At 33.3% G+C, this 15,009-nt stretch overlaps 2 protein-coding genes across 2 annotated transcripts in view; both read right to left on the bottom strand.

Moving 5' to 3' along the window:
- The window catches only part of LOC130992384 (T-complex protein 1 subunit beta-like), a 629,300-nt gene that overhangs the window by 584,826 nt on the left and 29,465 nt on the right, over positions 1 to 15,009 (bottom strand). The gene's annotated exons all lie outside the window — the stretch shown is intronic.
- LOC130992357 (rop guanine nucleotide exchange factor 1-like) lies at positions 4,761 to 8,023 on the bottom strand. The gene is made up of 5 exons (XM_057916958.1): positions 7,493 to 8,023; positions 6,891 to 7,007; positions 6,244 to 6,782; positions 5,723 to 6,076; positions 4,761 to 5,383 (listed from the first exon to the last, which is right to left on the bottom strand). The coding sequence occupies exons 1-5, from the start codon at positions 7,767 to 7,769 to the stop codon at positions 5,024 to 5,026; spliced, it is 1,647 nt and encodes a 548-aa protein (XP_057772941.1). The 5' UTR covers positions 7,770 to 8,023; the 3' UTR covers positions 4,761 to 5,023.

Genomic DNA, 15,009 nt, shown 5'->3' with positions numbered 1-15,009 from the left:
TAAGGTTGTATAAGACAATTTACATTATCAATTAACTCGAGATTGAATTGAAAATAATTTATTGTAATAATTAAGCATATACAACAATTCCAACAACAGTGAAACCTATATAAAGAAATGCTCTGTTTAGGAATAAAAATTCATAGACCTAACTTGGGACCCCGGTTATAGGCAAAAACTCTATATTGTCGCAATTCATATTTTTTTCAGGTCTCGCCTTAACGAAATACATCCTCAGGGAGTGGTTCTAGAGAGAACTACATTATTTGTGAGAACGTGAAAACCATCAAATCTAATGCATTCACTGTAAAAATTAATGCATTCGCTGTTAAAATTAATACACTCAAAAAATTAAAAAAAAAATTGCTCCCTTCAGGATTCGAACCCAGGATCTGCATTCATCCAACAAGATGATGCATCCACCGTAAATCTTGATGATTGAATGGCTGAAAATGGTTCTCCGTTCTTCTTTTATTTAGTGGTTCTTTCTTAAACCTCTCCCTACACCCCCATTCAGGAAAAATAATACTAATAAAGATATATATGAGGTGCTTCAAATGAGTCTAGATGTATATCATAATAATATGAATTATTTTTATTTTTTATATCGTGCAGATCTGCAGTGAACTCATTACTTTGATGAATAAATTCATGGTTCAAATTCGAATCCTACATACTGTGATTTTTTTTTCTTTTTCTAATTCACAACTTTTACAATGAATTCATAATATTTTATGGAAAATTCGCAGTGTACCATTGAAATTTGGACTCATTTGAACCACTATATATATATACACACACATATGTCTCAATACCCAATATATTAATATAATTTTTTTTTGTTATCAATTAATTTAACTCATAAATAATGAATTTTTTTACATGGTTTAAAATTTTAAAAATAATAAATTATATCGCGGTACAAGCATCACGCGTGCTTTTACTTATGAGAATTTTAACAAATAATACTCCCTCCGTCCCCAAAATAAGTTCCTCTTTGGGGACGGCACGGGTTTTAAGGAAAATGGTAAAGTGTATTGATAGTGGAAAAAAATATGTTATAGTTAGTATTGAGAGTGATGAAAAGGTGAAAAAGTGTTATACTGTAATTAGTATTGGTGGTGAGAAAGTGAAAAGTAAGAATAAATAAAGTATTATTAGTGGTGGGGTAGTTGTCCAAAAATAGAAAGAAAGAAAGAGGAACTTATTTGGGGGACGTCTCAAAATGGAAAAAGAGGAACTTATTTCAGGGACGGAAGTAGTAGTAAATAGTACTATTGTATATGCATAGCACAGAAGTACAAAAAGTTTCATGCGAATAAGATTTAAGTATTATATTCACTATTTGCCTCTTCTTGCAAGAATCATCAATTTGCCTATATATCTTCTAGAACAACACCTAATTAAATCTTTTTGTTCTTATTTTTCTTGAACAAATGGGATTGGTGGCAAGAACGACTTCATCGGCAGAGTGTACATGGCCATCGGAGGCACCAGCCTTGTTCTTGCTGTCATTTTCTTAACCCCACTGTCTCCATGTTATCCTGTAATTGCACGGCGGAGGAATTGTGGCGATGCATTGGCATCAAATATGAAAAACTAGAATTTAATAGAAAAAAAAATGTGTTATTTTCTACATGGTTGTCACATCAATTAATATTTTTTTCCGGCGTGTACATGTGGCATTTCCGGTGTCCATGTCATTTTTTCGATCAGTGGTTGGCTCACCATGTGCAATTTCAGGAAAAAAAAAATGGAAAGGTTATATATTAAGAGGTAGATTTTAAAGGTGATGTGCAATTCCAGAAAATGAGGAAATGTAATGTATTTAGGGGCAATTACCCATTTATACGAATCACAATATATTTTTCTCTCAACTAACTCACTTTATCTACGAATTACACATTTCTTAGGGCATCCAGAATGGAGAGTCAACATTGGCAGTTAAAAATGGCCCCCATCACTTAAGAGCTAACACCCCACATTGGAGAGTCAACCCCTTGACTCATAATTTTTTTTAATTTGTATTTAATTTTAATGTTTGTTTTCAATTAATTCTAACATTATATTTAATAACTTAAATTTCATTGAAATTAGAATCTAACACCACATTGATTAAAAATTAAAATTGCATTACAATAAAAATAAAGTCCTAAATTACTTGAATTTAAAAAAACATGAAAAAACCTACAATCTATGGGAGATCATTGTGTTTCTTGATTTCTCCCACCTTCTTCAAGTAAAACGCCAACTCGTCGGGTTTCATGCCGGAGGTTTCCTTACCCAAGATGATGCCGCCCGCGAGGTCGCGTTAGGTTTAAGAGAAGATTCTCATAACATTGACCATGTTCTCCATGGCCTCGAGAGCTTGAGTTTGCTCGCCGGACGATTCCGCCTTTTTCTTACCTTTGTCTTTTTTCGTAGACTTTTGACCTTGGAGCCTTGTGGAGATACTTTGCTCGCTAGAGGTGGTTGTATAACGACCATTCGAGCCCTTTGAGCGTTCGGAGGAGTGGAATTTTTTACATTCACGAAGCACATGCCACGCATGTTCATACTTGAAATTACCACTGTACTCGGAAGCGTAATGTTGTTGTGCTTGAGTGGTGATTTGCCCGTTGCTAATGCCAGAGCTCCAATTTGTCCGGCACTTGTCGTAGATGGCTTCCCACAACTTCACGTCCTTTTGGACGCGTTGAATGTGCGACTTTATTTACCTCGCGTCGCATGGGATTGTGCCTTGGGGCCGCTGAGTATTGTATTTCTTGACGATGTCGCCCCAATAGGTGGCTCCTTTTTGGCCGGAGCCTTTGACAGAGTCGCATGTGGCATTCGCATAAAAAGGACACACGAGTGTCATCTCCACCGGAGTGTAGCCACCTCTTTGTTTGGTGGTCGGCGGCATAGAGGCTATCTTCTCCACCTCGAGCTCAGTCGTCGCTGTAAATTGATCGTTCAAATTGATTCCCTCAATACCCACTGTTGGAAAGGTGTTTGAATCTTGAGTGAATGGTGAGAATGCTTGCCCGGGTGAATTTGCATTGCCGGGAGATAATTTTGGGGGGTGATTGCTGATATATTTTCCCCAACCATCATCCATTTTTTAGCACAAAGAAATAGATGGAGAAGCTAAAAAAAAACACAAAGAACAGTTTGGAACGGCTCTCTACCAGAATCTGCCCACAATACCGTTGCAAAAAATTGATTGATTTATTTATTTAATTTAAATGGCCGAAAATTATGTTAATGGACCATGTATATCATGCGCCCAATCTAAATGTCGAGTACGCCGAGCGCGGATGGGAAGAGTGGGTGGGTGGGGGGCCTAGGTCGGCGTCCGCGCTCCCCACTATGGGTGCTCAGTGTTCTTCATTTTGTGCCCGAAAGCAATGAGATATATTGTATGGGGCAGATGGAGTATAATTTAAATGATATTTAAATTTAGAATAAATATAATAAAACAATAATATTTATTTTTTTGAAGGAAAAATTGACATCTATTTATTTTTTCACCAATAAATAAAAACAAAATGAAAAAAATTAGAGGTGGTCTTAGGTGCAACCCGATTGTACGGTACAATAGGATGTACCGTACAATCGGGTTGCACCCTCACTTAGAGACTCTGCCCCGCACCCTAATCTGAATCTGTATCCTGACCAGAACTTTATAAATAACACTATTTTGAGTGCAAGTCAACCCGATTGTACCTAAGTTTTTGTGAAAAATTATGATGTTCAGCATTATTAGAGATAATGAGAGAGAACAAAAATTAATTTTGATATTTTAAACGATTATAACTTATTCATTTCAAATTTATTTTTTTTATAACTTTTACATCTAATTAATGATCCTTTCGTAATCTTCAATTTAACATTTATATTGAATATTTTTTCATGAATCGAAGTTAACGATTTTTTAAGAAAGAATTAAGTAGAAAAAAAAAAGAGAGAAAAATTTGGTGGAAAAAATCAAAAAATTTCACGATCAAAAACTTTTCTTTATATGATAATATTTGGTAATTATAACCTTTTTGTGTATTTTATATTGACTTTAATATTAGGGGAAAAAAAATCATCTTGGACCTTTATTTAAGAATTACCTCAATTTATTCTAAAAAAAAAAAGAATTACCTCAATTTAGAAATAATTTTATATAATCCCAAAGATATGACTTAATAGAGGTTTCACCGTAACTTTGACAGAGTGCTTTTCCGGAGCTTCTGTAAAGATAGTCCAGCGACATCGCTAAAATAGGCGCTATTTTGCTGTGAATCTATTCACGCAGTTTTCATTATTGTAATATCTAGCTAGTGTTTGTTTGGATTTAGTGAGAATTTTTAGCTAATATTGTTGGGCTAGGGAATTTTTAAAAGATGAAGAATTCAAAATACTGCTGCCTATGAAATTTAATTACAGTACTACACATGGAATTTGAAACGTTTCACATGGTATAAGAATATTATTTTATTACTATGACTATGAGATTGTAGTTTTTATTTTGCATTAATTCAATTTTTTTTTACAAATTATTAAGATTAACCTAATTAAAAAAGAACGTTCTAATACATTTTTGTAAACCCAATCGAAAATCAAAATCAAAACTGAGAATCAAATGTAATATTCAGGACCTAATTGAAACAATTAAGTCTATCAACTTATACAAAAAGACTTTGTTATAAACTTAAAAAGTTCTAAAATAAGCTTAGTTAAACACCCTCGACCAAAAAAATAAATCTAGTCGAAAACCAAGAGACGACAGATTTGGCATAAGCAAGTAGATAAAGGTGAAATATTGTTAGTGTTGTTGCAATAAATCTGCCTAGTGCTGGAAGAACTACTATACATACAGGTGCAAGAGCGATTAATTATGGCACATATAAATCTTTGCAAACCTGTGAATCACAAACTCTTCTACTCTCCTTGCATATGTCCGATGCAACAAACGCGGTCTGCTTCACTGTCGAGCCCCTCCTTCGATTAGGCCACCTTTAATGAATGGTCATTTTTCTGAAGCATCGTGTAGTCACAGGCTCAGATTCTCTACTGCTATGCCGTTTGGATTGACAGAGGCAGGATGGCTAACTGAACGGCGTAGTCTACTGGGCCGCTGAGTTACTGGGATCGAGTAACGGAAGGGAGATCCTATGAGTGATGATGATGAGAAGGAGCTTTGGTTTGAGAATGAAGTGAGAGAGTTTTGGTTATACAGATCATGATGAGCACCCACTGAACCTCTGCGACTGAGCATGGAGAGCGACTCTGCCATTGAGCGTCGCCTGGTGGCGTCGTCTACGTACAGAAGATCGTCAATCCTTGCCAATAAGTTGAAGGCTAAGCTTTCCAGCACCCTCGAGTAGCTTTCGAGAATCGACTGCCCAACATCCTACACGGAAAGCAAAAAGGAGCCATACAAATTAGGAATGCATTTTCAAAAAGTGTTTATAACAAGATTATACAACTAGTTCTGCCACATTTTGGAAGGAGATAAATTCTATACAGTTCTTCAGTAGATGCTGTTGCATTAGTTTACAGGTTTGTTATTCAGAATTAGAATCAAATTACCTTGATATAATACAATACAATACACGTAATCTAAAGCAAGACACTAACTCATGGAAGCGGTTTCTTAAGGATGTCACGCGTTTGATGCATCAGATGCAGAAAACGAAGTCCTTGTTAGAACAAACCATACAGGTGATGAATGAAAAGTTATGACTGATACCTTGTTATACTGAATCTTGCTCATGTCAAGAGATGTCTGTGGGAGGCCAGGGAAGTGCAGCTTTAAGTTCTTGAGCAGCGTATCAGCTCGATGAGCAAAGAGTTTACTCTTTTCAGCATCACCTACGAGGCCCTTCACCGTGCTTCCCCAGAATAGGCTTGTTTTCGCATGGTTTAGCTTCTTCTTCTTCTGGTATTTCAGCCTCCAAAAGTGAACGGCAGTCTCAAGCCTATTTGCTATTTCCAAAGTACTATATTCTGATGAAAGATCCAGATAATCAAGAAGACAGTCTGGGGAGAACTGGTCTGCAGTTATGTAACGGTAGAGGACATCGCCTAAACAAGCCTTCTCACTCTGGAAAAAGAAAAATAGTAGATAAATTACAGCTACTTTAAAATAGGATAGATGATTCAACAAAAGAATCAGTAAAGACCAAACATAGCATATGATATAGATGTGCATAAAAACAAATTATTTGTGTAAAATAGAGTTTAGATCGTAGCACAGCATAAATGATCTACCTTAGGCAAGGTGTCAAAGTAAACTTGTGGCACTTCCATATCTAAAAGCACACTGCTATTGATTGCCAGAGCAGCTTTGAAGATTTGCTGCGTGCACTCCTTGCACTGTTGCAAAATCATTCTTGATTCATCCGACAAGCCATTTGCTGGAACCTTTGGGAAAGGCAACCACCACTTTTCCTCAAGTGTTATGGAAGGCCTCGTGGAAGATGGTGAGCTTTGATATGCTTTAATGTGTTCACCATCAGCAACAATGATACCTCGATCAACATAGTAAAACTCAGTGTCACGAAACCTATCTAAGATGCTAATCAACAGCCCATCTAGTTTCTTGAGCGCTGGAAGGTTCACGTATAAGTCGGATCTTTGTTGAGTCACCATAATCTCAAAGCTCCCACCACCTGGGAATTCTTGAACAGATGGAACAAGCTCAACAATGGCGTCACTAACACACAAAAGCCACTCCATCTCTCGCTGCCACATTAATTTCCTCTGTGGAGCCAGCGGTTCCAACTTCCAGAGCTCTCCAAATACACTAGCTGTAAATTTACCATAATAGTTACAATCAACAAGTACAATGAATCAAAGACAGCAAAAACCATTACACGAACTACATTCTGAAAATCGAGTTTGTGAAATGTACGAACCAGCAAGATTAGTGATTGCATTGGAGATTGCCAGAGCAGTACTTACTCCCTTCCCTCCACCAGACATGTCCTCACCAAGCAACAACTTTGCAAACCGTTCCTTCATCAACTCAGCCTCTGCAATCACACGAGCTACATTCAATCAGGAAAGACATAACTAATGCAAAGATTAAATCATCATAATTTGCTATCTGAAATCAAAACCATAAGCAGGGGAAAATACTGTATTTCAAATTGTTATTCGAGCTGTCGACATACTGGATCATACTGCTCAATTCCTAATTAATTCTTCCTCGACCTCGAGAAGAGACAAAAGGTCTACCTTCCAATATTTTGCCCAATCAAGTATGATTAATACAACTACATCGACATTGTAAATATAACTAAAAACCGAACAGAAATTAATTATTTTCCTCAAGGAGAAGATGATATAAATGAACGTAAATTGGCATGCCTTCCTATCATGCACACACTGACTCACCGTCTTCAAATATATGACTACAATTTTACATATAATCGACGATTCCATTCCTCTACAATAAAATCACGTAAAAACCAAAAGTTCGTCCGATCACGCCGAGAATCGGAAGCCGAAAACTAACCGGAAAGTTCAGGCGGCTCAGGTTTATCCGTTTCCCGCTTCTCCGCTGGATAGACGACGTGTCTACCCCCCACAACCGGCAGCATGATCGCCGGCGGCGTCAAACACTCCGAATTGCAAGCCAGCTCCGGCCTGTGATCGGAGGAGAACGTGGCGGCGCTCGAAGTCGAACTCTCCGACTCACTGACGTCGGCGCTCAGGCTGTAACAGTCGTCGAAACGGCGCGACTGTAGCTCCTCGAACTCGTCATCCGACCGAGAAGCGACGCTGTCAGCCATTTCACACACACAAAAATTACGGATCGCGAGCTCAAAGTTGGGGAAAATGTGAAGCAAGTGAGTCAGTCCACTGCTTCAACGGCACAATTTCGACGCCGGCATGATGTGGAGCATAAAAGCAAGTGCGTGTTAGAGTGTGAGAGAGAAAGGAGTGATCGAGAGGGACGCAGGGGAAAAGAATAAGAGAAAGTGAGGAAACAATAAAGTAAAAGTGTGGTACTGTAGGAAGTAAAGCCGCAGAGAGTGAGAGAGAGAGAGTATTGAATTGTCAGTAGGTGGAATATAGTAATTGGAGGCAGTTTTTCTCTCTGCGGTAGCTACAGTTACAGTTCTAATAAAGTAGATATTGTCGGAGTGGAGCGGCAGCCCCACCGTCACATGGTGGTGGCCGCCGCTGTCGTTAGTGTTTTCCGCGCGCTCCAATCTCGAATTTGTTTTTTCTTTTTTAAGGAAATAATCTCGAATTTCTTGACATAACTAGAAATTTAGTAAACTTGTTGTTGACTAGATTACGTTTTTTAGTCAAACATGGTCCTCACTTGTATTTTAATGCTTTTTCTAGAGATAATAAATAATTATAAAATTATCAACCATTGAGCATTTATTATTTTAATAATACTTTTTATTGAAGATTAATGCTATAGCTGGTGTGGTTCAACATAGATGAAATTATTACCAACTTAAAAATGAAATACGAATAATATCCAAAATTTAATTGTATTCAGAGTCTCAGCCATTATCAAAAGGCATTTAATTTGGTCAATAATGTTTTTCATGAATTGTTTAACGGTTCAATTATTAGTTTCGTTAATAAATTATTTCCATTTCACTTCAAATTCTCATATTTATGCATGCGTAATCACAGTACAGCTCCAAACGCTCAAACTTCAAAAATGAAAATAAACATAAAAATGAAATATATCTTCTTCAATATTTAATGCACCAAAGCTGCAAACAACCAACGCAAACAAGGTTACTTATTGTTTTGAATTGATATTTTTATGGATAAATAGATCGTAGTATAAATGAATATATTGATTGAAGGAAGAAATAGGACATGTGTTATAAAACACACATAAATTTGGTTCGGCTACTAAACCTAACTCCACATATAAAATTCCCTAAATAAAGACGAGTTGTTTTTTTTTAGGGTAATAAAGATGAGTTGTTATAGACCCTTTTCATGAGCTGATTGATGAGAATTTGTGGAAATTAAATGACTCATAATTGATAATTCTGATTCTGACTGAGTACGTGTAGTTCTTAAAAGGAATATTAATACTAATAAATCCACAAATCATTAATCATAATAAATCCACAAGTCATTAGATGGAATGATTTATAAACATCCATGTCCTACATTTTTGTTTTTGTTTTAAAAAAAATCTTTTAAAATAGCATCTGATTAATTTTGCGTTTAATTTGTACATCGTAATACAATTATTAAATATTTATATGATTTAGTTGAGTCCTTAAATTTTGTATTCCATAGTAAACAACTACCATTATAAGTGTGTTTACATATTGCTTTCATTCACGAAAATTTATTTTGTCACTTCCATCTATAGCAGTGGTGTCCACATAACTCCACTTACATTTAAAGTGGAAGTCTTATTTCATTAACAACCCTATATATTCACATTTTGTTAAAACTCATATAGTTTCATAATGTGACAATTTTTTTATGAACCGAAGAAGTAGCGTTTATTTTGCATGATTGATAAGATGCATGATTGAGTATTTTTATCCTCAATAATAGAATTTTTTTCAATCTCGCCATTTCAATGGGATAAGAATCAAACAAAACTAACTTAAATAATAGAAATAATCGAAGGCCTTAAGATATCCCAAAGTTTCAATCCATTAAAGTAAACAAGATATTAGTCTTACTATTTTTATCTATTAAAGTTAATCCTCAAAAGTAAACGCTCATGACATTTACTTTGTTTGATTGATTATATGCATGATTGAGTATTTTTATCATCAAAAATAGGATTTCTCCTGTCCCACATTTTTCATGAGATTTGAATTAAATAAAACTAGGCTAAATGATATGAATAATTAAGGGTCTTGGGATGTCCCAAAGTTTCAATCCATCAAAATAAATAAGGATTAATCTTACTATTTTTTATCTATCAAAGCTAATCCCAAAAAATAAACGTCCCTCAAGGGGCATTTACTTTGCATGATTGATAAGATGCATGATTGAGTTTTTTTTTTTTTTTTTTAATCATCAAGAGTAGGATTACTCTAATCTCACCATTTCAATGAGATATGAATTAAGCAAAACTAGCTTACAATATAGAAACAATTAAGGGCCTTGGGAAATTTCAATCCATCAAAGTAAATAAGGGATTAACCCTACTATTTTCATTATATGTTAATTAAGGAATCATTGATAAGATGTATGATTGAGTATTTTCATTCTCAAGAGTAGGATTCCTCTAATCTCATCCTTTTAATGAGATATAAGAATCAAGCAAAAATTGCTTAAATTAGAAATAGTCAAGGACCTTGAGATATCTCAAACTTTTAATTCATCAAAATAAACAAAAAATATCGATTAGCCTTACTATTTTTATTTATCAAGATTAATTTTTCAAAATAAATGTTCCCCGAGGCTAATCCTCTAAAATAACGCCCCTAAAATAAAATAATTAGATAGTGCTGAACTAAGTGAAAGTTTGAGGATTCAATCGGTAAGTAGAATTGATAAATGTTTGCAAACTTAACCAAAACCAGAAAAAACTTAATGAAAATTCAATTTCAGAAACTATGAACGCCCCCACACACACACACAATTATACTACTAGAAGATAGTCAAAGATTTAATAACAATAAATGCATGAAGAATTCTCAACCATTGCCCACTGGAATTCGATGTTAGTATAGCAAATAATTTAATTTCTGGAGCCACCCTGATTACTAAGAATTTAAAGTGCCATTGAAGTTTCTGAATTATTATTTTTATTATGGCAGAGGGTTTGTTGCAAAGTAATTGAGGGCAGTTCATAAAATTTAAACACCCATCAACTTTTTTAGATCTTAGCATTGCATTTTATTTATATTTGTTGCTGTGTTTAATTAATTGTAGGGTTCTCTATATATTTATTAGCCAAGTGCCATCAATATATGACCTACGTACACAAACACGAGTTACACGACCAATAAGATTGATCAATTTATTAACTAATAATAACATCGTGAAAATGAAAGATAAGTATATTGTAATATTCTGACGATAAAATCATCCTTGATCAAATTGAGGAAATCCCTATCTAATTTTGTAAGATTGGTAAATATTACTTTTTGCACAAGCTGTTGATATATGAATTATAATTTATAACTAATTAGTTTTTAAAAAACTGAAATTAATTAAACATTAATACCCCCCCCCCCCCACCCACCCTACCCTCTACTGTGGCATCCTTTTCAAGGATGACCTATTTACTTATATACGACAATATTCTCAATCGCATCAAAGCGTTTAGCTCACGAGCAAAGAAAATTAATAGTGTTTGTTTCACTTAATTATTATTTTTTCAAAAACTATTTCTGTTTAAAAAAATCGCATTAAGGAGTATTTTATTTTATTTTCAAAAAATGCAATTACGTAATCCCAATTTTCAGTACATATACATATATTTAAAAAATAATAACTTGTTCTTAAGAAGTTTGCGTGCCGTATTAACCTATCAAGAAAATGATTTTAATTCCCAAATAATCAAATATGAAAAAGTCTCATCAAATTCAAACTGTACAAACAATTTTCACAGAAACGAACAATGAACAATTAGATAATAGATGATATCCTCTAATTCCAAATGGGTAAATTTCCGTATATTATGGTTGTTGGACGCTCAAAATTAATCCTAGAATAGTCAATTGGAACGGCCAGGCCGAGGCCCAGATGAGCTTGCCATAGTTAGGCCCAACTTAGCCCAAACCCAAGTTCATTGGATTGGGATTGGACCATTTATGAAGTGGCCTTTTGTTAAGTCCAAGACGTGTATATTTGCGAGTTCCATCTCTGATTACGATTAGTGTCCAGTCATATCGTGTCAACACGATAAGTACGTGACAATTTCAAGTTGGATTCGCGTCGTATGCGTACAATACGATACTATATTTATACAGAGGAGAGCTAAAATAAGTATAAGAAATTCCCCCCGTCCCACGAATCTTGACACGTTTGGTTTTGACACAGAAATTAAGAAATTGTAGATTAGTGTTTTAAGCATGTAAGTAATAAAGTATAAAAGTGATAAAGTATGAGAGAAAATGTGATAAAGTAGGAGAGAGAATGTTATAAAGTGATAAAGTAGGAGAGAGAAGGTAATAGTTGTTACTATATTTAGAAACGTGTCAAAATTCGTGGGACGATCCAAAAAAGAATACATGTCAAGATTCGTGGGACGGATGGAGTGTAAAATAAAAATTATTTTCAGCTCTTAGATCATCAAGATCTACGGTTGATTCATCATCATGTTGGATGAATTCATGGTCCTGAGTTCAAATTCCAAAGGTAGCAAAAATTTATTTTTCGCAATTCATACCCTTCATACAGCGAATTCATATGTGCTCTACGTAAAATTCATATACTTTTCCTAATTCTTATTTCTTATTTTAAGACGTGCTCTCACGGTAGCCCTCATATATATATATATATATATATATATATGGTAGGGTTAATATAAAAATCTCTCTTAAGATGAAAACTAGGAACCAATTTAAAGCCATTGATTTAAATAAAATAGAGGGCTGAGATTAAACTACAGATGCACAATTTCGATTGCATAGATGCACGGTTTCAATTGCATAGATGCACAATTTCGATTTGCTTGAGTATTTTGCATTGTTGGTTTCAATTGCATAAATTGCATATTTTTTAAGTGCACAGTAAAATATAATAGATGCACAGTTTCTTTTGTTGACTAAATCCTAACCATTAGATCTAATATTTAAAAGGTCAAGATTAGGTTCCTAGTTCTCATTTTAACAAAGGTTTTTATTAGAACCTCTTCCTATAAAAACCCCTTTTAAGATGAAAACTAGGAACCAATTTAAGCCATTGATTTAAATAAAATAGAGGGCTGAGATTAAACTATAGATGCACAATTTCGATTGCATAGATGCACAATTTCAATTGCATAGATGCACAATTTCGATTTGCTTGAGTATTTTGCATTGTTGGTTTCAATTGCATAAATTGCATATTTTTTAAGTGCACAGTAAAATATAATAGATGCACAGTTTCTTTTGTTGACTAAATCCTAAGCATTAGATCTAATATTTAAAAGGTCAAGATTAGGTTCCTAGTTCTCATTTTAACAGAGGTTTTTATTAGAACATCTTCCTATATATATATATATATATATATATATATATATATATATATATATCACATTTTTATTTTATTAAATTTATCAACAATAGAATATAGTTCCTTAAATTCGTTATATAGTTAGCTTATTTCTTTCACACCAACCCACCAACAAAGAAAAAAATCTTTCATACCTTTTCCAAATATAATTCTTAAAGAATTTCATTCTTTAATATGAATCTCAACCTCCATGTATATATGGAGAATTTTAATAGGTGAAACTAGAATAATTACATAACATGTCTTGAAAAGAATATCTCTCGTCTCATCTTTGAAAACATAATGGATTTTGCAACAGAATGTTGTCATAAAACATATCCCGTTTTCTTTCATTTTCCCCTTTTATTCTGTTCTTTTTCTTTTCATTGCCCTTTTTTCGGAACAAAATAATTGAAGTATAATTGACAAGTAACTTATCTTATCTATTTTTTTTTTTAATTTGTTGCACTTAGGGGGAAAAAAAAAAAAAAAAAACACACTCACACTCTAGAAGTGACTTGAATCCCTGAACTCTTGGTTGGAGGAGAAGCGTTTTACCAACAGACTGCGCTAATATAAATGCCACTTCTTTTCTTTACTAATATAAATGCCACTTCTTTTTCTTTCATTTTCGGTTTTTCCTTTTCCTTTCCACTTAGTGTAATTAAATCCTAATATATGCGTTTAGGCGTGAGTTGATATTAATTTATTAAATTCAATTATTTTTGTTGTTGACATTATTAATTTCACAAATTTCATAAAAATCAAAGCTTCCCTTTAATTTTAAATAAATGAATAGGAAAAAAACAATGAAGCTTAATTTAATATAAATTATAAAATTAATGATGCTAACTGCAATATTTAAAGTATTAAAATCAAAATAAATATATAAAATAAAAATGAATATAACATGAACTAAACGTAAGTGATGCTCACAAAAGATTAGTGAAACACATCACTTCTCAATTGATATATACCCATAATATAACATATGTGTACCTCGTGTATTTTGTCACTTCGATTTATATTTATCTTTTACAAAGAATTATTTTCTAAGATGTTTTGTATCATACAAGTATTGACCTAGTGTTTGATATAAAGGATATACTTATATTATATCAAAATAAAAATATTTAAAAATTATTTTAAGTTAAAATTTAACATGACAATGTAAACGTTATTTATTTTAGTGACAATAGGCAAAAATGCCCACTTCTTATGGTGAAAATAAAAAATGCCCATTTTGTACTCTGAAATGTTGGTGTGACTCAAACTCGTGTCATTTTTTATAAATCTTTAATAATTAATTATTTTAATAAAAAAAATTGATAGTTTAGAATATTTTCTTTAAAAAAGAACAATAGTGTATTTAATCATAATTCCCTAATTCTATTTTGTTTGCTAAACTAATTAAAATCATATAATCAAGACAAATCTTTAGAATGGAACAATCACTATCATAAATCTATCTATATCATTATTTTTAAATACAAGTCTTGAAGCCTGGCTAGTAGTATCCACGTTACATAAACTATTTAATACTACAGCTTTATAAACTCAGTTCAATGACAAAAAATGAATAAATAAAATTAGATGAATAGGTTATTAGGCTAATCCCATAATGGCATAATCTATTACTGAAGCCCCCCCCCCCCCCCCCCCCAAATTTTGAAAAAAAAAAAAAATTATAATATGTCTAAAAATGTTGTTATTATTGTTATTATATTTGTATTTTAGTAAAAAAAATGTCTAAAATGTATTGAATGCCCCCAAAAAAAATTTAGTAAATGTTGAACTATATTATCTATGAAAATGTTATTATTATTATTATTATTATTATTATATTTGTATTTTAGTAAAAAATGCCTAAATGTATTG

This window comes from Salvia miltiorrhiza, chromosome 1 (genome assembly GCF_028751815.1).
Source record: "Salvia miltiorrhiza cultivar Shanhuang (shh) chromosome 1, IMPLAD_Smil_shh, whole genome shotgun sequence".
NCBI lineage: Eukaryota > Viridiplantae > Streptophyta > Magnoliopsida > Lamiales > Lamiaceae > Salvia > Salvia miltiorrhiza.
This window is presented reverse-complemented; position numbering and strand designations above follow the sequence as displayed.